The sequence below is a fragment of the Asterias amurensis genome, chromosome 4, assembly GCF_032118995.1.
Source record: "Asterias amurensis chromosome 4, ASM3211899v1".
In the NCBI taxonomy this organism is placed as follows: domain Eukaryota; kingdom Metazoa; phylum Echinodermata; class Asteroidea; order Forcipulatida; family Asteriidae; genus Asterias; species Asterias amurensis.
Genome location: NC_092651.1, coordinates 10,988,859 through 11,016,496, shown reverse-complemented (window position 1 = coordinate 11,016,496; position 27,638 = coordinate 10,988,859). Strand labels below are relative to the sequence as shown.

The 27,638-nt window shown below is 39.0% G+C and overlaps 3 protein-coding genes across 7 annotated transcripts in view; 2 read left to right on the top strand and 1 right to left on the bottom strand.

The window, feature by feature from the left end:
• Positions 1-8,436: 8,436 nt before the first annotated feature.
• On the top strand, positions 8,437-10,819 carry LOC139936238 (uncharacterized). The gene is made up of 2 exons (XM_071931021.1): positions 8,437-8,773; positions 9,456-10,819. Exon 2 carries the CDS (start codon positions 9,478-9,480, stop codon positions 10,375-10,377), a length of 900 nt encoding a protein of 299 aa, XP_071787122.1. The 5' UTR covers positions 8,437-8,773; positions 9,456-9,477; the 3' UTR covers positions 10,378-10,819.
• Positions 10,820-10,982: 163 nt separating this feature from the next.
• Positions 10,983-16,424, top strand: LOC139935772 (uncharacterized). The gene has a single exon (XM_071930350.1). It carries the CDS (start codon positions 11,254-11,256, stop codon positions 12,184-12,186), a length of 933 nt encoding a protein of 310 aa, XP_071786451.1. The 5' UTR covers positions 10,983-11,253; the 3' UTR covers positions 12,187-16,424.
• LOC139935771 (tripartite motif-containing protein 2-like) overlaps positions 16,422-27,638 on the bottom strand; it is a 33,214-nt gene continuing 21,997 nt past the window's right edge. For all 5 annotated transcript variants that reach the window (XM_071930345.1, XM_071930348.1, XM_071930346.1 and 2 more), the window contains 4 exons: positions 24,974-25,528; positions 22,758-24,173; positions 21,752-21,892; positions 16,422-21,020 (listed from right to left, as the gene is read on the bottom strand). In XM_071930345.1, the coding sequence (XP_071786446.1) occupies positions 20,868-21,020; positions 21,752-21,892; positions 22,758-24,173; positions 24,974-25,474 (2,211 nt within the window). In that variant the 5' untranslated portion in view covers positions 25,475-25,528 and the 3' untranslated portion in view covers positions 16,422-20,867. The remainder of the gene's footprint in view (positions 21,021-21,751; positions 21,893-22,757; positions 24,174-24,973; positions 25,529-27,638) is intronic.

Sequence of the window (27,638 nt, the reverse complement as noted above, 5' to 3'; positions counted from 1 at the left end):
AAAAAATCAAACTGTGTGAACAAGGCTTTACCAATGTATGTTTTTTGTTATTAGTTAAAGGAACACGTTGCCTTGGATCAGTCGAGTTGGTCTTATTACATATGATTAGAAATATATTTTAAAAGTAGAACATAATGATCCACACAAGTATCACTCTAAGTAACCACTCATTGCGTGGTTTTCCTTTTATAACTTGTCGACAAACACGGCCGGCCATTTTTGGGAGTCAAAATGTTTTGCTTCCATAAATGGCCGACCGTGTTAGTTCGTCAAGTAATATGTGTGGATCATTGAATTATACTTTTAAAACATCTTTCTAAACCATTGTCTAAACCATTTCTAAATTATTGTTATTTTTTATTACAATGTTACCCTCCCCGTTTCGGAATGAAATAAAATACATTTAAAACAGTTAACTTAGAGGATAGACAGGCGGGGGTACGGCTTACAACAGCTTACCACTTGCTGAGTTAGACACGTCCTGCCGTGTTCAGACGCTATCACTCGGCGCTCAAAATGGCGGCAAACTTCACTGTTTCAGCTCTCCTTCAGACGCATTTCCTGATGGTATATCCATGCATGTTCTGCATCAGTCCATAGACAAGTTTGGGTGATCATTGCTACCTTCTTGTGACGGATGCTAAGACCTTTGATGAAGCTGAACAGTATACTGTTACAGTTTGTCCCGCCTTGCGGGGTTGCTCAGAAACGATTTCAATAACTTCCACTACGGGAGTTTTGTGCACAGAGCTGTCGGAGAGAAAAACAAAATGTACAATGGGTAATTTCGATCCCAGTATCATGCTCAATCTTCAAAATTTTACCACCACAGGATTGCCATGTTCAAGGGCTTTCCTCTCGTACAAAACTAAATGCTCTGACGATTTTTAAGGCGGGGCCAGATGCGACGGCGCGAGCAGGCACCCATTAGAAATTGACGTACACTGTGCGTGTCTACAATGTTTACAAACACACGGCGCAGTCTGGAATCCAACCAAAAATAATAGTCATTCAAAAATAGGCCCGGACAATTAAAAACTTTCAGCAACGCTCTGTAATAACTCTGGAACAAAAATGCTAGGGAGATGCAGTTTGTACCTTAGTCATCCTAGCATGTCCCTGCATCAATTTTTTAAAGGTTTATGGCCACTTGCACACTTCTTGATAGCAAAGAGCTCAAGTATGCGGAGTTGCTCAGAAACGATTTCAACAACCTAATATTCTATATAAGACAGATTTGAGAGCCCCCAGAAGGTGTTTCAATGTACAAAAATGTTGCCCAATTGTGACCTGGGGGTTGTCCCAGCACCTTACGCACTGCGCTACAGTGTTGGTGCTTAAAAACTGGTGTTTTCATGGTCATAATCAATAGACCGATTGCGCTCCGTGCCTCACGTGACATAGTGGGTGAAATGTAAACAAACACGGCGTACTGCATATAAACGTGCTATAAGAAGACACGATTACTGTTGCAATTTCTGGCTCAATAAGGACTCAATTCGAAGAATATTCCGGATTTTGTCATTATTTGAGACCTTACGGATGGCTGAACAATGCCAGTAACAGGTAAAACAAACAGTCGCCCAACTAGGAAATTCCACGAGAATGTTAACACGATGTCATGTGTTTATGCACGGAAAGTGTGGTTTCATTGCCCTCATTGTAATGATTTTGCTGCTAATATTGTAAATACAAATCTCCTGAAGAAGCTGCAAATTCATTTATTTTCACCCTCAAGTTATTTTAATTTGAAAGGGGTAGCTAGAGTCGGACGCCTTAAAAGTTGCGGTCTCAGCCATTGGTCCAGCCCGACTTCACGCCGTGTACAGCACAAAATCCACGGCGCGTGAGCTCGCTCTAACCTCAGTAATGTACGTAATCTATCAATACTCTCAAAAGAACCCGTTTTGTAGAAGAATACTTGAAGTATCAAACAGCAAAAGTGATTTAAATCAACAGCACAACATTCAACTTAATAATAGGGCTTCGTTTTAGTCAAAAATACAGCCGATTATGGCCCATCGGCGCGCGTTTCCCCATATCTTTCCTGTGCAGCTTTGTTTTTCTATAACAAAGTGAAAATAATATGATAAAAAAAATCACAAAAACAAAACGCCTGGCAGAAATGTACAAACAGTTTGACTACATATATTTAAAGGGTCTATACTTTTTGTAGACCCAAAAAACACAATGTCCACATATTTACATTAAACTGACACAGTTTAAAGAGAATGATAGTAGAAAGCTTCTCTGAAGTTATTACCTTCTGAAGTGTTGTAGTTTTTGACAAATGAGTAAAACAATGTCATGAAAATAATTTTCAGAGATCATGAGACGAAAATTATTTTAGCATGTAAAAACGTAATTCCATGACATTGTTTTACTCACTCAAAAACTACAGCACCTCAGCAACTATTACCATTATCTTCAAACGGTGAAAGTTTAATGTAAATCTGTGGACACTGTGTTTTGTGTACAAAAAGTACCCAAACCCTTAAAAACCAGAAAACTTAGCAAGACATTAAAATGGTTTTAGGTGTTTAGAAGCTTGGTGAGGTATGGCAAGGGGCTATTTTGATATCTGTTGGTTTTACAGCTAAACAAAGCAAACTTGGCTGTTTGGCGCAATTGCAAGGACGAGTTGTTTTCAGACGCAGTGAACCACCTAGAAAATTTCACAGAATCTCACATAATTGTGTGCTATGTGTAATCATTGATGAAGACATTTTAACTCGCACAACAAGTTTAAAATGCAACAATTGCCATGCCCTCACGTACAAAAACATAATGCCGTATTGCACTTGCACCCTTCAGCATCTGTGCGCCCCTACCCAGCATCTGCGCCCGTCCCAGCATCTATGAGTGAGACCAGGAAGCTTGAACCCAGCAAACTGTGTCCCTGGTGTGCCAAAACAAGGGCTTGCTCTGTGTCCAAATGAACAGAGGAAACTTACCAAAGACAAACAAATTGATCCAGTTGAATATTGAAATAAGGACTTCACATCATTCGGCCATCACAATCCTGTCCACTTGGGTTGCCTTTCTGACCGTAATGTTGTCTGTGTTTCCTCGTAACGCAAATGTACAGGTTTTACGAAGAATACCATCAAAAGTCAACCAACGGGCTGGTCCAGGGAGACTGCAAACAAACTAGTGTCGGCACTGAAGGCTTTGTCTTAAAGAACTGAGCATTCACCCACCTAAAGTACGGTTTAAGATGACCAAGTATTGTAGTAAATTACTTTCGCCATTCTTTGTATGACGAACCAAGAATGTTCTTTTGTTAAGGTTGGCATACTGCACAGCCATTTGGTGTTTGAGATGTATGTATACCCCCCCCCCCCCCAACACCCTCCTCATGTGTCTCCATTGTGTTCTGGAATCTCATGAATGAACTCCTTCGAGGATTTTTAGAGGGTTGGTATTTTGTGTACAAATGGGAAATAGTGTGTATTAGAAGAATCATAGGGTCACCATCTGTCACATACCAGCAGTGTTCAGCGTTTGGTTTCTTGCCAAAGTGGCGGCAATTCAATGGCATACGCCAGCACACAATTGTCATGAGTGGTGGACTCCCAGTGAAAGCAATCGCAAGCCCCCCTTTCTTCTTATTGTGTTTTCATTATGTTCTGTGTATGTCGATAATTAATTATTTCCATGAGTTTACAGGTTGTGAATAGATCTGTAAAAGAGTAGATAGTATGTTAACTTATGAGGTCATTATGGGCACACCTCCTGCCAAATTTCGGCCAGTGCAAAGTGGCGGCATTTCGTGTCAAACGCCACCACCAAATCATGAAACAGTTATGGTCGACTCATTGTAAAAGCAATAGCAATTACCCCCACCCCTTCAATGCAGAGCCAATCGTTGATCGAAATATGTGTTCCCCCCCCCCCCATATTTTGTCTTCGCTGTGTTCTGTGGAACTTAGAAATTAATTCTTTCGGGGATTTTAGAAGAAGTTGGGTAAATTTGTACATGAGAAAAATAGTGTGTTAAAGATTTTGAACATTGTGGACACACCCCAAGGCACACCCCACCACTTAGGCATGTCGGGCAAAACTCAACTTGGTTTCGGTTGCTTGCCAAAGTGGAAGCAAATCGTGAAAACGCCGACAATTTTTTTTAACAAAAGTGTTGAATCAGCACAGGCGCGGTTCTAATGGGGGAGGGGGGCTATAGGCCCCGCCCCAAAAAAGTTAAAGGTTAAGGGGAATACGGGTAAAAAAAAAATCAAATTCCAGCTGTTTAAAATATCTAGCAAAATTCAATATGGCCGCCATTTTAAGTCCTAAATACGTTTTTCCTTGAAGGTTGTGTTTAAGTCGGTTTCAATGCGCAAATGTATAGTACACACGGAATGGGATACTTTCGTAGCTGAACTGTTGATGTAAAATTTCACGCATAAATATTACCTATAGCAATTAGGTAAATGTTATGAAAATGTATTCACTTTTGAATGTTTTTTATAATGAAGACGGGAATAAAACTATGACAAGGAAAATGAAATTCAATCTATCGCTACACGAAGTTGTGTGCGTTTAGATGGTTGATTTCGAGACCTCCAGTTCTAAATCTGAGGTCTCGAAATCAAATTCATAGAAAATTACTTCTTTCTCGAAAACTATGGCACTTCAGAGGGAGCCATTTCTCACAATGTTTTATACTACCAACCTCTCCCCATTACTGATCACCAAGAAAGGTTTTATGCCAATAATTATTTTGAGTAATTACCAATAGTGTCCATGCCTTTAAAGCATAGCTGCAGCACACATTATTTGTGCTGAGACGTTTCTGGAAATGGCTTAACAAAATTAGATTTCTGCAAAATGCATAACAAAGGAAATCTGGTCCGTTAAACGCACGCTGGTATGTCAAATTTTGTTCAATCGAATGCTTATAATCTCAGTGGAAAATAAGCCACGCCCAGCTTCTCACTTCTGCTGTCACATCTCATACACACATGTGGGTGACGGCAGAACTTTGGCTTGGTGTCAAGTTTTCCTAATTTGCATAACAGAAAAAAAACAAAATGTACAGGAAAGTACAGGAACGGCAGGTGTGTAAAAGTCGTCGTTAGCTTTTTGAATGGTGGTGGGGAGTGGGTATTGAATGCATGTTGAGATAATGGTAATGGGCAACATAGTTAATTCTTCCAGTATAGGCGACACTACACCCAAGCAAAATGTGTCCACTGTTTTCAGGTGTCCATCCTATCTCAAAAGGACAATTGTTGGGTTTAAAAAAGCAACAGAAGACCTTAAACGTCAACATCTTTATTTCGTTATGGGTTAATAACATTCACTTGACATTTGAATGGTTAATTTCTTTCATTTGAATAATAGCACGCACGGTGTTTTGATCCATATAACTATTCCAAATAATTACAGTGACCCAAAATAATAATATGCTCACAAAACTAATAAGGGCATAATAAAACATAAAGCAAATTGATCTGGTTCCTAAAACAACTTATGTTGTTTGAAAGCCCCTCCAATGTCGCAAGGTCTTCACATAAATATCAAAGGAGGCCTACATAAAGAAATATTCGTTAAATTTAAAAGTCTTAGACGCCAACGATTGTCTGGGAATGAAACTTTTGTGGCTCATCGTGGATCACACTCACTTCTGCCTACAGTTAAAACTAAACTATTATTTTTCAGCTCGTATATTTTCGGCTGACCCCTAAAATATAATTTGATTATTGTTTTTAAAAACCTGCTGATGAGACTCTGAAATCTTGGTCGTCACAATCCATCAACAGAGGACAATGTGCACATTTAGCGGTCTCCAAATTCTTAGCAATTTCGACCGCTTTGGGTGTCATCACCCGCAAAATGTGCACACCTACTATTTTTGTTCAGAAATCTAGCCTTCTATTTATTTGGCCGATATTATACACCAATTTTCATATGAGCAGTGAAGTGTATTATCTGCTAGGAAAAAGAGTGTATTGTAGGCCTATAGGTCATAATATCATTATGCCTGTAAGCACAAAAAAACTTGCTTAGCACACAAAAGTGTAGCTTAACAGAAACTGTTGCATCTGAGGTTTACATTATTGTGACGCTAGGGCCCCACTCAATGTTTACTTATCAAATAAATTTGCTAAAGCAGTATGTTCTGCTTAACAGCTTCATAAAATTTGGCCCTAGTCACTCTCCGATAACAAGTTTTATAAAGGACACTTAATGGACAATTAATTATGGTATTTCAGGTGAAGTGATTGGACAGGTGCGTCTAGTTGAAGTAGTTCAATCAGGTTGTTAAGGATGCAACATTAAATTAATTGTTCGTTCTTTTTTTGAAACAAACAATTTTAATTAATCATGTCACAGTATTTCCACAACCTTTATAGAAATTACTTTAAGTTCTTGATTTATAACATAAACTGTTGTGGACCTATATAGAAGCTTAGAACAGCTGTAGGGGTGCACTTATGTGCGCACTGATTAATCCCTTTAATCTTTGACAAGCAGAGAATCTCTTCCACTGCTGATTTACCACCTTTTCCCCTACCCGCCCCACTCCTCCCCGTGGTGGCAGGCAGGGAGTGAATGGCCAGGATGGTGAATCTCATTTCTGTTTGTATTTCTTTGTCTTGTTGTCTTCTTAATCTTGTACCGTTTCTGTTAATTTGACTAGTTATAAAATCAATCTAGTTATAACAAGAGTTGACTCTACCTCCATCTTTTTCTCTCTACCCATACCCCGAAAAGCATTGGGGGTGGTTCTATCCAATGACTGATTTACCTCCACCTTCATAAGATACATCCAGCCCGGGAACCACGAAGTACAACGTGGCTCTCTAAAAAAAGCTACAGACAGATGAAAATCTGTCTATCGCGCTAATCTACACGATTATGTAACTTGTTTTAAAAGGAATCTATATAGATAATTAATTTGCATCGGGGATAAAGAATATTCATTTTGGTTTGTACCCCTACACCGATGTGTGCACTGGTGTTAGCACTGTATACTCAGTACTTTCCCTGAGTGTTGTGGAAAAGAATGTTACACGGGTTGGAGTCGAATCCACGACCCTTTCTAAAGCAGTGTCTTACCAACTAGGGGAAAACAAACTAGTGAAACAAAAATATCAATCAAATCGGTAAAACGTACTTAATTCATGTTTTCACATGACGCAAATTAATGTCTTTTCTGATATATTTTCCTGCATGGTGCATGGACATAACCTTCCCAGATTTTCGACGTTATCCCAAAGGCTAAAACAACAACCACCACAACAACATAGACTATGTGCTTATAATATGGCTTACTTCGCTTTTGCACATGTTCATTTCCAACACTGTGAATGCCAACAATTAATTCCCCTTTTCGTCATTCTTACCTTACAATGTCCTCTTTAGGGTGAAGAATTCCAGAAGAACTTTTGCAGTGTATATTTCCAGGGTTTTGACTGTAATAACATCTTATTTCCGAAGCGTAAACTACACACGTGCGATTGTTGTCAACCCGCACACGACATACACGTGTGCATCCGGGTCACACACACCAGCGCCGTTATACTCAAATATGGCGCCCTCCATTGATCACTTTGATTGGTCAATCGGCGTATCTTGAAAAGCATTAATTTCCAGTGTGAGCTACAAAAACACGTTGTCAAAATGTATAGCCTTTTATTCGTTTGATGCTTAATAATATTATGGATTATTTACTTCGATACTGAGCCTTGCATACTCATTAGGTGGCGTCACACGTCTCTTATAAGGGAAACTGGCTTTATTTACATTTGGGAATACACTTACTTTCGGTACAAATTGCAGTTAAACTGTGCAGGCCCCTATATCATGATTGTTTGTTAATACAAAGGGGGTGAACATTGAAAATTACATTACCTCTTATGCAGTGTACCTGTACAAAAAAAAATGACCCTGTGGTGTTTTTTTTTTACTTGAAGCCGTTAAAATGATAAATTTAGCCAAAGTCAGAATAAGGCTTCAATTTTATGGCATTCAACTTGCACAGCTCAGCTATATTGAAAAATTTATTTGTTTTGCAGATGACACAACCAAACTTAGTGAGACATATTTGCACTGAGGCATTTTAATAACATTTTCAGAAAATGTCAGGTTTCTTCTTCTTTTTTGTTCGTGGGTGCCGACTGCATCTCACAACTGACTGTAATTAGCACACAAATTTACTTAGCAGTTATTAATAGCACAAACAAATTTTGCTTAAAAAAAAAGGTTTATTGTGAGATGAATAGAGCTTGGCTAGATGTTACTCGAATAGTGTGGTTTATTCGTAAACTAACATCTTTCACCATTTTGTTTTAACCAAGTTGTTGACTCAAAATGGCGGACGGTGAAAGATCACGAAGTAAAAGGAAACCCACTCAATACCAAAATATATTTGAGTGGGTCATTCTTATCCTGTTTACTTCTAAAATCTCTTTCCAGCCATTTGTATCGTGTTCTTTTCATAACAAACATACGCTGACTACATTATGTAATATGACCTCGTATCCCGGTGATTACGTGCACCGCTCAATGACATCGAGGCCATACGAGGTCACCGATAGTCAACAGTGGCACTACAGAAAAAAACAATTGTCACATGCATAAAATGGTGGCAGTGCAACCAGGGTAAATGCCACTGGGAAAAAATTAAAAGGTCACTCGACAAAAACGCCGAGCCGAGCCGGTCTATACGGACTTCATTGTAACGTTAAGCACCACATAAACATAATTTGTGTAAGCAAAAGCGCTGTGGGGTATCAACGACTGCAGAGTAACCATTCGAGGCTAAGTAAGTATTAAACCATCATCATTCTGATGTGCAAATAATCGGGGTATTATTCAATATACCAAGTTTTCTTTATAAAAGAAGCATATCAGACAGTTTATCCTAGGAAATACTGTCTCAGGGACGTTTTTGCCTAAATGATCCATGGAAAGTTATAAAGGGACAGATTCACCGGGGAGACATATTAATAGGCTCCATCCACACCGTTGTCCCTAGGGAAATCGGTTCACCAGAGATTCTGTAACTTGCAATGAGAACGATTATTCAGACGAGCTATAGGGCGCTCATCATAGATAAAGTTTGTAAATACCTACAATTCACGAGGGGGGGGGGGGGGGGCTCAGTGTAATTGGAACTGAATCTCCTGCCGTACCCGTACATACGCTTGTCATTAATTGTATTGTGAACGTGCAGCAAATCTATCTTTGTAAAAAAGACTGAGCGGGTCAATTTGTGCACAGTTGTGTTTTAATCGATTGTATAGCGATGATAGACATTGGGTACATAATTGGTGACTGGTTGAACAAAAAGCTATTACATGTTTTAGGGCAGACAGGAGGCAAATCCTTCCAACCATGTAACTTTGTATTGATGGTTTTTTAGTTTGTTGTCATGCGAGGAAAGTTTTCTTCACTTTTATTAACCTTGCAGGTTTATAACCTTGCTGTTTCCTATTTTGTAACAGGAATTCGTCAGCAACCAACGATATGGCAGAAGATATGAAACGCCTCTTTGTGTGGTGCGTACCACGCACAGTGTCCACAGCACTTGTCAAATGCCTCAGCTTTGTTGAAGGACTTCAGGTGGTTCTCGAGCCTTACGGGTGTGCCTTCAAATCGGGACCTGAGAGAAAGAATCCAAACCCCGACTTGACAGACCCGTATGAGCAGCGATTGCATGAGTTACGATCAGCACCTGTCGACGACGAGGTTCGTGGTTATGAAGATTCAGTATGCACTTACAGCTTTGTTAGGGACGAGCTCCTGTCAGCATCTTATAAAGACACGAAGATCCTGTTTTGTAAAGATATGGCTTACTATCTTGATACTAAGTATCACATGCTTCCCAGAGGATTCAGGTACAGCTTCTTGATTCGCCATCCGGCCAAGGTATACTCATCAGGTAAAAAATCCCTGACAAAAGTATATGGCGAAGATTTTGACAAAGAAGTGGATTTGCTAAAGTTACCAAAAACGTTGGTTCCTGCTGGATATGGTTTCAAGGAGCTTTACGAGTTGATGGAGTATGTGGAGAAGGAACTCCATCAAGAGCCTGTGATACTTGACACTGATGACCTCTTAGCTGACCCACCTGGCATCTTGTCTGCCTATTGTCTTAAGATGGGTATTCCCTACAAACCAGAGCTTCTGTCTTGGGAAGCAGGAGTTGAAGTCACCGACAAGTGGGTAACATCTAAGACACTCAAAAGGTCAAGCAAGAAAGCTGGATTTTTTGATAATGCTTTTAATAGCAGTGGATTTTTTAGTCCACAACCTCCCCCTGCTCTGGACAGCCTGCCTGCAGATGTGCAGACTTGTGTAAGAGCTTCGATGGGATACTACGAAAAGCTTCGCACCAGACGAATCAGACCTCTGTCTGAAGTGTAGCATCAAAATCAGAAAAAGCCTAGTACGGACCGTTGTCATCTTAGATTTTGATCATAATATGTGTTATAAATAGCTGGAATTTCGACAGTTCTGTATAATATCACAATTCATTTGACAATTGGCTTTCTATGAAACCATTACTTTCTATGAAATCTTGGCTCGTGTATTTCAATCTCAAAGGAGAAACTGTCACAAATCCAAGTATTCCGCTCAGTAAACTCAAGTATCCGTTCATTGAATCACCATTGAGTTTAACGCATTAGGACTAGTCATCATGTTTTAAAAACAACATAATTGTTAACCATACCTCTTTAAAAAATGTCACAAAATGTAAGTTGCGGCAGCATAATACAAACAAACAAAAAAGTAATGAAGAAAATTGAATAAAAGCAGATACAAGAGAAATCAAAAATGCAATCACAAATGTATTAATACATTAAAGCAAGCTGATTAAAGCCCTACTAAAATGCCGTGTTTTTTTGTTGCCTCTGTATAATGTCGTGTGTAATCAACCGTGCAATCCAAATAAACTGGAGACACGACTAGTTAATTCGGGGAGTTCCCCGTCACGGTACCAGGAAGTTCATCTACCATGCTGTCCGGTCAAAGATCACAGCAGGCTCAGCTAAACCAATTCAGATCATTATACACAGTGGTTATTCATTTAGTCCATTGAGTGAAGGAAATGGAGAGCACAACGTTGTACTACTACATGAACTGTTTTCATGACAACTCTGGGAGAGCTCTTTACAACAGCAGGGACGTTTAGCCAGTAGAACTATATATCATTCTCAAAATCTTGTTCGCAGTTACAGCCACGTCTCTATTTATTTCTCGCAATTCAATCAACACATTAGTTTGTTGTGTTGTTTAATCATGACAGCCACTTATTCAACGATGTCTGATGATATGAACCGAATCTTTCTGTGGTGCGTGCCCCGAACAGTGTCAACCGCATTGGTCAAATGTCTCAGTTTTGTCGAAGGCCTCCAGGTGGTCAACGAGCCTTACGAGTGTGCCTTCCATTCAGGACCAGAGAGAAAGAATCCAAATCCAGATCTAAACAACCCGGTAGAGAAGCGGTTGATGGGGTTACTTGATATTACAGGCTGCGACGAAGACATCGGCGGTTATGAAGCGTCAGTCTGCACTTACAGATATGTCAGAGATGAGCTCTTAAAAGCATCATATGGAGATTCCAAGATCCTGTTTTGTAAGGATATGGCATTCTACCTCGATGCTAAGTATCACATGCTTCCAAAAGGCTTCAAATACAGCTTCCTGATTCGTCATCCTGCCAAGGTTTTTTTATCATGGAAAAATTCACTCAAACAAACATTCGGTGAATCATGTGCCAAACAGATGGATGATTTAACCACAATACCAGCCACGGTGTTTCCTGTGGGATTTGGTTTTAAAGAGCTGTACGAGTTGCTTATGTACGTGGAGGTGGACCTCCATCAAGAGGCTGTCATCCTTGACATCGATGACCTCTTGGCCGACCCACCAGGCCTATTGTCTGCCTACTGTCTCAAGATGGGCATTCCGTACCAGCCAGGGCTTCTGACTTGGGATGCAGGAGGCGAAGTCAGCGAAAATTGGGTGGTGTCGAAGTCACTGAAAGTTGCCAACAAGAGAGCTGGATTTTATGGAAAGGCACTTCAGAGTAGCGGGTTCCAAAGCCCCAAACCGCCCCCTGCCCTGGACAGCCTTCCTGCCGATGTTCAGACCTGTGTGGAAGCGTCAATGGGATACTACGACAAACTCCGCGCAAAACGAATAAGACCTCTCTCTGCCAAAATGTTATAGCTTCAACTACAACCTAAGGATGACAAGAAATAATGTCTTTTATAAACTTCGACGACATTGTGTGAATTAGTTTTCCCTTTGAAGCCTCGGAACGGCACTGTGGTAATGAAGTGAAAATTTTAAAATAATTTGACATTTGTTTTAAATTATAAATGTGCATAAAGTACCGGTACATTAATGTTTTTAATTGCTTTTGTTGGGTATCTTTTGTGTTGGCCTGTATACATGTATGAGCCTTTTGTAAAAATAAAATCAAACGATTCACATCAACATACAAAGTATAACTAAGCCATGGGAGGTCAAGTGGGATTTATCTATTTGATAATTCCTGTACGTTACTAAAGTGTAAAGGGCAAATACAACGGGGGTGGGCATGAATCTACGCCTTTGACAAGTATGTAGCAAGTACAGTATCGGGAGCTTACAAACATGGTGGTTAAACAACCCAATGATTTGTTCTTAAACTGAACTATGAAACCAATCTACAATAGCAACTATCCTATACTGAAATCATCCATAAAATGCATCACGTTTTCATATAATAACTTCGAGTCGTTAACAGTACCACCTCCCCCCCCCCCCCCTTTGTATCGATCAATATTCCAAGATGAAAACCAATACATGCATTTCCACAATGAATTGAAAAACACTGATTGCAGCTGCAAGTTCAAGTAGACCTCTACATAAATCAAAATCTCGCATTATGCAGGGTCCAGTCGCATACAGCTGCTTTAAAGCACAAATAGCCCAGCCAAAATATCATTTAACATCAAATAATTCTGTCACCACCAGTGACTGGTTTCCTGCTAATTATGGCTAGCTTAGTGGAAAATCAGTATCTTAAATACAAATTGTTTCATCTAAGTCAGACGGGTACCAGTGCATATGGATATTCGCCAGTTTTTTCTCCGTCCAACCGGATGTCAAATCAATTCAAGCATCCAAAAATAAACCTAAAGTTCGAAGTTCCAGTGGTAGAAGTGTATAGCGCCCTCTGTTGCAGGAATTTGGGCAGGCTTAAAGTTAAAACTTTTTTGATTTGATTCAAACTTTTACACTGGGTGCTGATTGAACTTTGATTAGCTCTGAGTTCTGGGGATTATATCAGTTGTGTATAGCTTGCAATTGTTTTTTTAAGAACTTGAGAAAAACATTAATCAAGGATTTAACACATTTTATGCAATACTAATTCAAAAGTAGCATAAGCACAAAGAGCACAAAACATTTCTGCTTACAGAAAAAGATTGCCAGCTCAAGTGGCATCTGAATTGTACCCTCTGTGACTGGTATCCTGCTTTTTACTTAGCAGAAGTCTGTTAAAATGTACTGGACACTATTGGTAATTAGCCTACTAAAATAATTGTGAGGTAAATTGGGTCATTATGTACAAAGGACTTTTGCTAACAAAAACAGCAGAAGAAAACATCAACCTCTCATTAACATTTTTCCACATTTTTTTAGATGCTTTTTTAATTTGCCTGTCACATAACGCTTTAAATTTTCACAGTTCACCAACAGTTACATAATTATTGTTTTCCTGTTAATAAAACTTGTCACTTTTTAATCACAAACAGTAAAATCATCATTGATATTGCATAGAATGATGCGTCTATCAGAACGCATGCAACATAATACAAATGGATGGGCGGGTTTTGGGTTACAGTCATTGTTACAGCTGACATGAGTTTCATGAGTACTGAGTTATGAGCTAGTTATGAGTTATGAGTTATTACAAAGAGTCCTTTGAGACAAATACTCACAATGCCTTGGATATTCCAACTTTAAAAATACTGTAACCATCCCACTTTTACTATTACAGATATCTTGAATAGGACCAACTACGTTTAATTCATAATTAATATAATTATTTTGCATCTTATTACACATCTGCAGTACTGTACATATACACTGTTATTACTCTCTTAAAACTACAACGGCAAAACTCCATGCCAAAATATTACAACTTGCTAAATATTGCACTAAACTCGCTTTCATCTAAGGCAACTGTCTTGCACAAACATGTAAGCTTCAAATTGAAACCAGTTATCTTTGGTCGCCAAAAGGTTGCATCGTATCAAGAGGGTTAATTTAGAGTTTTAATGCTTGTTGACCAATGTTATGAATGACTGTTAATCACTGACCAGGTGGGCCAATCTAGTACGAGTTGTTGGGTAATGCCTGGCAAAGGCGTGTAATTGGTTCAGACCATCTAACTGCTTCTAGGGCAATTCTTGGTTTGGTTCTATTGTTTATCAGTTCCCAGTGAATAAAGCCTTGAAAATCTTTGTGTTAGCAGAGGTTTTTACTCATCCTACTTAAACACACAATTAACCGGGTGTGATATAATATAATTTAATAAAATAATAGCACACTTGAGCCATCGTCTTTCTCAGCGATTTGACATAACTCATTTATACATATTATTTTTAACTTATTCATGAACTGTCCGACCAAACTGAATGACGACTGTATACAATTCTTATATTTTACAATGGTACCATCAGATATATTTGTGAAAAATCGTTGCAGATGTTTTCTCATCGAACTCGGCCAATGTTTCATTTTTTTTTAAAGTGCCACGCAGTTCTACTGTAAGCCACACCCTATTTCATAGAGCTGCTTAGGCAGAAAAAGTATCTAAGCAAAATAAAATTGTGCTTAACAGAACAAGGTTACCAACCAAACAGCCATGTCACAAGTTGTGACTGCCTGGTATCCTCCTCACTTTTGCTAAGCAGCAAATTTTTAAGCAATACTTGCTTTCTAAGCTGGGGCCAATTTCATAGAGCTGCTTAAGCAAAAAGCACGAAAATAGCACGCTTATTTTACACATGTTACTGGCCAAAATGTCATGCCATATACATTGCTTATGACTAGTATTTAGCTGTTGTTTACTTAGCATAACAGTTGAGTGGAGTCTTGGCCGGTAATCTGATTTTACTAAGCAATGAATTTTTTGCTTAAGCAAACATTTTTGCTCAAGCAGCTCTATGAAATTGGGCCCAGGTGTATGAAATTGGACCCAAAAGCCTACACGAGCTGCATTGAGTAAGTATTGAGCAAGTGTTTCATAGATGATTTATGCAAGAAAACTTCAAACATAATATTGAGCTTGGCTTTTACATACGTTCTCCATCCAAAGACTCAACTTCTTCTCATAATTATAACTTTCTGTCATAACAAATACAAAAACACCACTCATTGAACTTTTAAAAAGTTTAACAAATTTAAGTACAAGTACATGAGTAACTTAACTGACATACAATGTACTTTTAAGACCAGACGACAAAACATTGACCAACACAATGAGTATTCATTGTAAATACTGCAAAATGATTGATTCAAAAAGTTGATTCGATTGTGCATACAGTTATACAGCGCAATTCGTTCTGTGCAACACACACTTACAAACGTTTGGGCAAGCGGATTTCATAGAGTTGCTTAAAATGTTTCTGCTTCGCAGCAATACGAAGGATACCAGTCGCAGAGTGTACGTGTCACATGGTATTTTGGCTGGCATTCTTAAGCACAGTTTTATTGTGCTTAGCTATTTGATGTGCTTAATCAAAAAAAGTAGCTAAGCATAGCAAAATAATGCTACCAAAATTGTTTGCTCTATGAAATTTGGCCCTGGAACCGATTTTTCAAAGAGCTAGGACTGAGCTTATGTTTATCAATCTAAATTGCTTAATTGTAAAGTGGGACATCACAATACAAATTATCTTGTCCAAATCAACAACTTACTCATCTCATGCGCATGAATCTTATAGAGTACTTTGTGAAATCGATGCCTGGTTTATCATTGCCACAAGTTGAAGGTGGCCTTTATTTTGAGGGAGTATGCTAGCTCCCTGTGTTTGCAAGGATTCAATAAATTAACCCATCCAACATTACAGCTTCCTTTGCGGTTCATATGTAATACCTGTTAGGTCAAACTAGATAATGAAGCAAAAAGAACCCTGTGTGATTTCTCCCAGTTTATTGCACTTTCAATCTGTAGATTGGCACATTTTGGTTAAATCTGGTTGTGGAACCATGGGGTCTTAGAAAACTGAGAATACATGGAAGTTTCAGTTGTTTTATGTTGGAGGAAGAAACTGGAACCCTCAATCCACATAATGCCCTGCCAGGGTTTGAACCAGGGTCCAAGTGGCAGGCAAGGAAAAAAAACCTCTACACCAATGTAACCAGCCCACATACAAATGCACTAGGGTTTAGGGTGTGTGTGTGGGGGGGGGGGGGGGGGGGGGGGGGCTGGGCTCACATCAAAGCTTTCATTTCCCAAAGGTACACAATTTCAGAAAGGAAATATTGTTCTTAAAGACAAATCCTTTAATTTGGCTATAGATGGAAAGCTCAAGGCTCTTTTCACAAGTACCGATAAAATGCCTTTAAAATTGCCTTATAAATACATTGTCCCCAATAGCTACAAGCATAAACACCAGTTTTGTTTTACTTAGCTAGCAAGTTCGACAGGTAGCTTGCAGTATACAGGTACCGTCACACGCTGGCTAAGCCGAAGACCCGGGTGCTGCTTGTTTGACCAATAACAATGGGCAATGTCGAAAGTCATGGCAACCCAAAACTCAAGAAATGTCAGATATTACTTTATGTTTTATGGTTATCATTACTGTAGACTGTGTGAATAATTTTTTTTTAATTCTTTGAAAATGTTTGTTCACATAATATATGCTTGCTTGTTCGTTTGTAATTTAAACGGCTGTTGTATATTCTGGACAACTAAGGACCAACCAAACATTACAAGCCTTGACAACGATGTGACTCAATCATTTTGACTGTAAGAAGAGAGCTGTGGCCACTTAAAGGATTTTTCTTTTTCAGGACAGCGCTCCAAAATAATTTAGAAATCCAGCCAGCCAACCAACCAACTTTCTGTAATCTTGGAGCTGAGCAACTGCAATTGTATGTGATTAAGAGTTCTCTTTTATCCAATAAAACTGACTTTCAATGTTTTATTAATATGTTGATAGGTGAGAATATGTTTAAGTGAAGTCAGTAAATAATAATATTGGCGAAATGTTATTTTGGATGAGTGCTGTCCAACACAATGTTAAACACACATTGGTGTATGGGTTACACACAAGTCCTATATATACCTGATGAAATTTTAACATCTACTTAAGACAATTGCCCCATTTGTTAGAGATTTGAAACCCATCCAAGAGTACTGTAAGGGGGAATGAAAACTGTTGTGATATATTATCCAATTTTTCTTCTTCTCCCCCTTTTCTTGTATGAGTAACAAACATTTTAAGGATGTTTGTGGAACCCCAGAGAAAGTTTGCTTCCTCAAGATTTTGTTAGTTATGTTAAAGATGTGCACATAGCTGAATGTTATGAAAATGATGTTTGTCAAATCCTTGTGAACTATTGCCGAACTATTGTCTAACTTGCTTTTATGTGACAAGTTCTTTTTACTTAGGATCCAAAATAAGAACGGTTAGTATTGACTGGTGTGAATGATCAATATGTTAGTAGTATTAGTATTATTAGCAAATGTATGAATGGATGAAGCCATCATTTCAACATTATTTTTAGCGGAAATTAGTTATTTGCATGGATTTATAAATGTTTGTAAATATGTTTTTACATGTTATGACTAATAGCTGTTAGTTCACTTCCCAATAGTTTTTTGCTACCATGACAACATGCATGAATTACAGAGGCAAACATGACAGCACCAGGGCCCACTTAGATCCAGCGCCGGCCAGTGTCAACCAGCTCAATCCAGTTTATTCCGGTTCGGTTCATTCCTGTTAGTAGTTTCATGCAGAGAGCTCTATGTATATACACATCAATATTCCCTTCCACTTTTCCTATTTAAGTAGGCATCGAGTTACATGAGTACATCTTGCTTGTCACCCAGCACGAAATGCCCACTACTCCAAACCTTATCATCAAGTTGCTCGCTGTTTTGGGGGTTTTAAATAGTACTGGGTTTGCAAGCAATGTCATCACAGAGGTAAAACTTGGCATGCAGAATTGGCAACGGAGGCATTTTTCAAAACTGTTTCTCTGCACTATCCCATTTCGTTTTGATCAAATTCATTATCCACAAATTGTGCCATAATAGTGCAATTATGGAGTTAAATGTGATTACCAGGGAAACTGATTACCAGGGAACTGATTTGAAATGGAGACAGTGATACTGAAACCACTTACAGCACTTTGTTTTCAAATTAAAAAAGGGTTGTTATTTTAACACAACAGTGAACGATCATGTTGCTACTTCTTTTGAATACAACAGTGAATGATCATGTTGCTTTGAAAATAGAAGTATTCAGTTTGTCTCCTGAGTAAAAAGCTGGGGAGTATTTCCCCATTGGCTCCCTTGTGTCTAACCAAACAGAGGGTTAGAGAAACAATGCTTGTTATTGCAAATGGAAGCCACTTTACCAAGTTTAATGGCAGCAAAATATTTGCAGAAATATACCAAAGACACATACCAAGTTTTACATCCATTAACAGCACTCTTGTCAATTGAGAAGAAAGGCACGGCAGTATTAGAGCATTCTCGAGTATGGAATAATATTTGTGCATATATTTTCCTCTTTTTTTTTTTTTACACCTATGTACAACATTTTCCAGAGCTACGTTGGCATCATGCCTGCCTTTGGCACATTTTAAGTATGGTACAATTTCTAATCAGAGCTTTGGAATGAGAAAAAATAATCAAACTATTGCAAAGAAATGTATCAACAGAGCATTCAATGACGGCAACGAATTAAACATGCACATGCAGTGTGTTTAGAGGTGCAGACAAATAAGTGTAACTGTGAGTGAATATACAAGAGCTTCTACCCAAAGGGAGTCCTTCATCATGTGTAGAATAGTCATTTTCGGCTTTACCTCAAAAAAAATCACACTGAGGCTCAAAAGAACAATTATTTTTTGTTTTTCTTGATAAGTTTGATTTGTGTGTATTTTAATGCAGTAAACAACATGAGCATGGCCACTTTGAGTACACAAAGGGGCTTTTTCCCCTCAGGTCAACCTGAACAAAATGTGCCTACTTCATTTTAAGAGTCCACCTCGGCCCTCTAGATATCTATTTACCCTCCCGGGTAGAGAGAAGCAATTTTGGTTGTTTGCTATTTCAAAGATTAGGCATTCCGACCCTGGGTCTCCTCTTCTCATCATTTGGAGGTCCTGAACAACCAAGTGTCCCGCTTTGGACCATTAGCCCCAGAAATGTTACAAATTAAATTCTGTCCAACAAATTATGCTGTGGTCTATGGGAAAAACGACAACAACAACAACAACAACAACAACACACAAAACATGCAAGAAGCTATCAATTTGAATAATTCTGAAAAGTTTTAAAGCAAGTTATGTTCTGTGTGGTTAACTTGGACATCAATTTTGAACCAGTGAAACTCCAAGGAAAAAGAACAATACTGCAAGTATTGTTAAAGTACTTTCTATCAAACAAAGAGAAGAAAAACAAATCACTGTTGGCATTCTATTAACACTTACGCAAAAGTTATATATTACAACTTTGTTTTACATTACAAATAAATATACACAACTCTTTTGATCGAAGGTAGAAAAAAAATGTTAGCAAGCATTGTTTTAACTGTACATTTATTTCCAAAAGAAATGTACATTTTTACAAACATAATATATGCAGCAAAACAATATAACATAAAGTATAAAAAATAATAATTCCATGCATAAAGCAAAAGCGTGATCATCCAAAGATGTGAACCATATCCAATTGTAACATGATCTGTCAAAATTTGTGACAGTTGTTAAACTCTTGATAAATTGTTTCAGGCATAAATTTGCATATGAATTTTAGCCGTATGTTTTACTTGTCTTGAAAATCACTTAGAAACGGCTTATTTCAAGTTGGGGTTAATCATACCAGAAGAATGTTGTTTGGTTTTTAACTACAATGCTACAATGAGTTGGCTATGGTATTGGTTTTAATAAAGTCCAGTTGCTTGAGTGTGTTTTCACATTTTCAATTAACGAATCAGAAAAAGATGCATGGTGTTGAGAATCTATAAACTTATTCAGTACGAAGACTTTTTTCATTTTACATTTCTTGGCTGAGATCTGCCAGTGTACATCTCACCTGGTCTTGGATGCATCTTATAAAAAATGGAAATCAAGATGAAACCTGGTGCAGAAAAGTTGAATGTAGTAAGATGCTTTACTACATTCGGCATTTTGTTATCTTTCAATCCTGCTTAAAGCAGGGGTCAGTGGTGACTTTAAAACTTAAAGGGGCTGTGTCATCTTGATCGAAGCAGGCCTGTGGCTGTACATGGAATTATGAACTCTCACCCAGTTACAGCACAAGCGTAACTTGGTGAGAGCTCATTATTCCCTGTACAGCCAAAGGCCTGCTTTAATTCATCATTGAAATAGCCCCTTTTAGAAAATAGTGCTGCCTTAAAATCCCAATATCTAAATTCTACAACAGGCATCTCTCTCTGCTCTAAAATTCCTTGCATGCTTTTTTAGAATTCTACAGACAAAAGTTGCAGAAACTTGTTTGGACGTCATTTTAAGAGTGTGTTGGTATTTCTTATGTCACTCATTACATAGCCAACTCATTTTTAATACTGCCATGACCCGCTTCTTGCCGCGCTCCCACTACATAACATATCCATAAGCCCTCTGCATGGAACATAGGGACACTGGCGTACCTTCTACTGCAAGTACTTGTACACCTTGACACAGTGGTTACCCGAGTCTGCCACAGCTACGTGACCGTCGCTGGTGATGGCCAGATCCTGTGGGCCGTAGAGAGGATCCCCAGTGGTGTTGACGTAGGAGAGGAAGGAACCTGTATGATCAAAGACCTGGAAAGGGAAGATTGAGAGAAGGACAAGAGAAGTGGCTTAAAGAACTTTTTGACATCAAATCCAAGTCATTTGCAATATTTCAATTCTAAATTTACGGTGTTTTCTGCATTCAAAGATGGGAAACTTTTGACAGTCCTTTTTCACATGTCTCACCAGTAGTGTGCGTGCTCAGACATACAGGCGCAATACTAAGCATGTTCACGCACACTCAGAGCCGCAAAAGGACCGTAGTGTCTGCTGCCAGCAGTGTCTCAAAAGTCTCCCATTGAAAATAGAGATGTTTATTTTTTTACATTTAGAGGAGGACTGTTGTCATGCGGGAGTTTATACTTGGTTTTTTTAGACGTGTTGTACTATACACAGGAGTAACAGCTTTATGTCCGACTCGAAAGACGAAATCAGTGAAGGAAACATGTTTCAAGACCGAGACTTGAACCCACACTCTGCTGATCACAAAAACCAGAGCTTGAATGTAGTGTGCCAGCTTGACCACATGGCCACGATAGACTTTGTTTCATACCAAGGGTCTGTAGATTTTGCACACATTGTCATCGACCCCCATACATCCATATTTGATGATAAAGAATGGGAAAAGTGCACGTGTGTACTTAAGCTGTGCTGCAGACAATGATTGCCTTTCACGCATGCACGTTTCATCAAAGATGGTGGTCAATGACGTCATATGCAATCCATCTTTTCCTTGAGTCTTAAACATGCAGTCACATTACCTGGATTCTGCTGTTACCCCAGTCAGCTACAATGATATTCCCGATGAGGTCAACTGCCACACCTGTAGGAGCATTGAACTGTCCATTCCCCTCACCCCTTGAGCCAAACATTGTCACTAGCTGCCCATCTTGCTCAAATACCTAGTGAAAGGGAAGAGATCAGATAATGTCGTCACAGTGCTGAGTACAATCAACCTAGGATATGTCAACAAATAAACAAATCTTTAAAATCTTTAAAGCCATTATACACTTTTGGTAAACAGTATTGTCCAAGTCCCACACTTCGTGTATCACAATTTATATATAAAATAACAAACCTGTGAAAATTTAGGCTCAATCGATCATCGGAGTCGGGAGAAAAAAACGGGAAAACCCACTCTTGTTTCCGCGCGTTTCGTCGTGTCATGACATGTGTTTAATATAAATCCGTAATTCTCGCTACCGAGAATTGATATTGTTTTAATGTTTTCTCAAAAAGTAAAGCATTTCATGGAACAATATTTCAAGAGAAGTCTTTCACTATCACCTTCTGTAAACCCTGTAAATTATTTGTAAATCTGTGAACTTCTTTTTTTTTCTGTACCGAAAGTGTATAATGGCTTTAAAACAAAAAAAATCGCCTAACATCGCATGTCTGCTGAATTGTGCTATCAGCCCAAATCAACTCACTGCCATCAGGGCTGTTTCCACCTCCTGGGGCTGAAACAGGGTTACGCCTTCAGTCTGTAAGGATGTAGGCATGGGTTTCATCCACTAGGAGCCTGGCTGGTAGGGAAGATTGCACTACCTTCCCAACTTTTTATAAAGTTACATATATTATGAGGCACCCTTGGTTTCTAAAGAACTTTCTGCTATACTATATGCAGTGAAGTTTATAGCAAGTTTTGCAGATTTAAGACATGCATTCATTTTATCTTACTTTTGCCATTTTTTCATACTGCCCCCAAAACTTTTCTTTATAAAAGTACCAACTTTGTTCCTTTTTTCCAGATTGAAATGGACTCACCTTAATGCAGTGATTATGGAAGTCTGACACCACTATCTGGTTACTGTTATTGACATCCACAAAGTGAGGTCCACACAGCTGTTGGTCCTCAGCTCCTCTAGATCCAAACTTGTTGAGGAGCTTTCCTGTTGATGTGAAGATCAAGATGGTGCTAGACTTGTTGTCAACGACGATGATGTTGTTGTTGCTGTCCACGCAGACTCCCTTTGGTCCGATGAGCTTTCCCGTGCCGATCTTATTGATGAACTTGCCATCTGGTCCGAAGATATTCACCCATTTGTTGTCGTAGTCCGCCACAACGTAGTTTCCAGATGCTGTGAATGCAACTCCCGTGGGCCGCTGCAGCTGGCCATTGCTGCGGCCTCGGATGCCAAACTTGTGTTTGCAGTCGCCGGTGTTATTGAAGACTTGTATGCACTGATTGTTACTATCTGCAACCACAATCCGGCCACCATTGGCAGCGGTTGTACCTACACCCTGTGGGTTTGTGAACTCCCCTTTATTGCGCCCTCTCTGACCTATGATGAGTACCAGATCGTCCTCCATGGGGTTGGATTTACGATAGACTCTTAGCGATCCGGCAGCGCTCTGTGGTCTTCTCATTGCACGTTGTTTGATGTTACTCCGTGGGATCTTACTCGTCGGTGACTTAGGACTGGATGAGCTGCTCTCCCTCAACACACGCAACTTAAAGGGGCTCCCCTTGATGTGTCGTCCAAAGAGTTTTATACTCAGTTGATGTGGGCCTTCTTTATGTATTGTATACAAGACGTCATACGTACCGTTCTTGTTATCAATCACTCTTGTATCATGAACCCCACCATCTGAGGAGAAAAGCTGGGCACAGATCTCAGCTCCTCCAATGGTTATTAAGACCCCTTGATAGTTCTTCGTTGTTATCGTAACAATCATCTGCTCCCCACTGAAGGCTCGCTTCAGCCCCTCCCCAACGGCTATCGTCTGATGGGCAATGGCGCTGTTGCTGCGCACCGTGCCGAGGTTTGCCAATGACTTCTCCATCTCGCCGACATCACCGGCAAAGGAAATGAAATCATTCTCCTCTGGCTGGAGATGCTGACACTGTTCTGTTAGTTCTCGCAGACGCTGTCCCATTTGTTTCCGTACAAGTAGAATCTGCATCTCGTTTCCGCTCCGCAGGGCCTGGTCAGTGAAGTCACAATTATGCTCTATACTGAGAAGCTCTTTCTCCAGATTTTCCTGCTGTTTGTGAAGCACCTCTTGCTTGGACTCATGAGTGCCCTTCAGTTCATTGATAAGGGTCTCTTTTCTCTCTTGGATTCCCCTCTCTAAGGTGTCGAAGGAGGTCAATATCTCCGTCTCCGCTTTGTTTCTGTTCTCCTCCAGGTTGAGGTTGATGGTTGTCACTCTCTCAATGGCATCCTGAAGACGTGGAATCTAAACACAAATTTTGTAAGTATCCATAAAAATAAAAATAAAGATTTAATCAGTTCAGGGTACCATTCATACACTATACTTTAATAAAATTATTAGGGAGGTAGTGTATAGTTTGTTTTTGAAGTAATAAAAAGCAGATTAAAAAAAATTATTTGACCTTCCACCTTTAAAAGGCACTGGACACTGGTTATTATGAACAAAATAACTGTTAGCTGTAAAAACTTACTTTTTTAACACGCAATGGAGAGCTGTTAGTAATACAAAAACAGTAGTATAAACAGTAGTATAAGACATTGTGAGAAACGGCTCTCTCTGAAGTAACATAGGTTTTGAGAATTAGGTAATTTCCTAAATTTGTGCCACATGGGTGTTTTTTCATTATTCGCTCAAGCAATTGACACCAAATTGAGTCCAACTTTTCAAGATTTGTTATTTTATGCATATATGTTGGAATACACCAAACGAAAATACTGGTCGTTTACCAAAGGTGTCCAATACCTTTAAGATGAATCTTAGTGTACTAAACTACAGGTTTGGACACTCCAATGTTGACTATTTCATTTCTCTCTTTGGCCACTGCTTCACTTCTCTCAAGAAAAAAAGACAGCTCAGACCTGAAAATCTAATTGTATTTCTGTGTGATACTTTTATTAACTTTTGATGGTAAACATATACATGAAAATCTATACAGCTTTGGATAGATGATATTTTTTACAAAATTCTTTTAAATAATTGGGCTGCTTGTGTGATGACTTGTTTTAATGAGCATTTGGGTGTAAATAAAAAAATAACACATTTACCTGGTCCTTAGCTTTATCTAGTATATCCCTCAAGACCTCCTTGTGTTCGTCAATGATGTCACTCAGAAGCACTGTAGGGTGATCAATATGCTCTGACTCTGTGCACTCGCCACACACGGCCGTCTCACAGTCGTCACAGTAATAGTCCAAGGGCTCCCCCTCGTGACTGGAGCAACAAGGCACGGCGTGGTGGGGCTGGTCCCCTCCGCTGGCCCCTTCATCGCTGCTGCTGTCTGGCCCCTCTAACACCTCCATCAGATTGGTGATGAAGAAATTGTTCTGTAGACCTGTCACCCCTTCGATCGGGAGGATGGATTGCTGACGACAGAGAGGGCAGGAGAGGGTCAGGGATTCGGCAGGGACGTAGTTCTGCAGGCACTTTTGGCAGAAGGTGTGGAGACAGGGGAGTACCTTAGGGGTGTGGTACCGCTCTAGGCAGATGCCACAGACTAGGAACTGTTTATCAATTTGCTTGACGACGGGGCTCTGTGTCGCTGCCATGGCGACAGGGTTGGTGACACTGCTGTATCACTCTGGCGACATGATGCATTAGGCCTGCAAAGATGTATTGATAAAGATTTATGAAATATTATGTGGAAAACAATAACATCAACCAAATTAAACTTGAAACTTGAAAACAAATGCCATGATGCACTGGTGAAATGTGTAATTGGAGGTAACAAACATTTAATTAAAAGAAATAATGTTGAAAAATAAAAGTTTCCTAGGGTGACATGAGAACGTTTTTTTTTTTTTCATGAAACAAAAATAAATGCATTTCATGCAGGCAGCGCATGTATCTCAACAACTATCCCTCGCACTGCTCTCATGAGCCATCTGTCTTCCTGTTTAACAGATGTTTTCCACCTACGCTCACATCTCCCATTCCTTCAAACATTTCTCTTTTCTTTTTCCTCTCTCCCCACATCCAGCGCCCCTATAAACAAATAAGCACTCTACCCTTTCCTCCCTTCTCTCTTTTTGTCGCTGTGCTTGATTAAATCGATTCAAGTGTTGCTGACGTCAGATCTATCACATCCGCATCTTGAGGGAAGATATACACTTATTATCCTTGGTTTACCACCTAATCATGTTGTGCCATTACTCAGGCGTTATTCATGCAAGATGAGCAGGTATTCATTCAGCTGCCCTTTAAACATGTCAAAGGGTTTGGGTGCGACATAAAACACAAACGTCCACGGATTTACTTTACATGTTTTACCATAAATATAATGATTGTAGACAGCTTTCCTTAAAATAATACTAATTGAGATGATTTAGTTTTTGAGACATGAGTAAAACGATTTCACAAAAATAACGTCTGTCTTAATTTTCCTTCTTTTTATTTAACTTGAGAGCAAGAGAAAAGGTATACCAAAAGAGAAGAAAACAACTCCCTCTTCTCTTTAAAATACCACATAACACAACAGATTATATATCCATATAAATAGATAATACATCTTTGTGCTCAAAGAGTTTCAAATAAAAAATAATCCAGCGTAAACTAATTCTCATGCCTGAAGGGATAATCAGTCTTGAATTCAACACATCAGATTACCATGGCTCATATTCCAAATGCACTTTGAAAAGATGAAATGGAACTATGTTCAAGATAAAATGGACAACAATTTTTTTTTACAGAAGGGTCATAAAATTGGTATTTGTCAACGAAATGCTCATTTAGAAACAGAACACAAAGAAAGATACCGCGATAGCGTGCTACACCTGAACTCTGGAACAATCTTCCTCAACACTTGCACTAACTAGAATCCCTGTCAACTTTCGTACCATCACTCATAACTCATCTTTTCCATACTCATTATTCTGTTTAATTTTTGTATTGCCTAATGCATCATGAGCATCATGCTTGGCGAATACAAGTGCTTTCCAAGGGCTCATTAAAGCCACCTGGAAATAGAATTTGTTTTCTTTCAAACATAAGAGTATATGCTTACGAACAATAAAACAATTTTTTTAGTAATTGTTTGTCACGATTTATATGTTTAAAAAATATATAAAGTTGTTTGGGGGGCTGACTCCGCCTACCCCTTTTGTGACGCCATTCAAGGCAGAGTTTGCCTGCAATGCGTATAGTAAACACACGTGCAAAGTACATGTACGTCCAAGTCGTGAGTTGGTACATTTCAAATAGTGTTTTTCTGCATTCAGCAGCAATACACCTGGTCGGCATTGCCGGAAAAAAAAAAAAAAAAACTCACGACTTGGTCCGTACATGTACTTTGCAATAGACTGTGCAAGTCTCGCGAGAAATTGAACTTCCGGGACCATTGTGGTCCCAACCTAATGGAGTTTTACGTTGGGGAGATTTTGTTCTGTCAATAATTTTAGTTTAACATAAGTTATGACTCTAAAAAGTGAATATGTTCTTGGGAATGTAAAAATAAGTGATTAAAAACAGAAAAGTAAAATCAATTCAACAAATTAACGAAGAAAACTAAAGAAAAAAACTTGACCTCCAGTTTCCGGTTTACTCTAAACAATTAAGAATATTACCCAATTGACGTTTCCAATTATCGCTGAACCTATGTGATGATCGCACCAATTGGACGTGATTCACAAACGGGGTTTGTTAGAAAAACCATCCAGGTCGATGTCGAACAGCGATCCTCGTCCCGATAAATGTATAATATTTACGTTAATTTAA

Bases quoted from the DNA above. Each gene is read 5' to 3' on its own strand.
- LOC139935772 (XM_071930350.1), top strand. From the start codon at position 11,254: ATGACAGCCACTTATTCAACGATGTCTGATGATATGAACCGAATCTTT.
- LOC139936238 (XM_071931021.1), top strand. From the start codon at position 9,478: ATGGCAGAAGATATGAAACGCCTCTTTGTGTGGTGCGTACCACGCACA.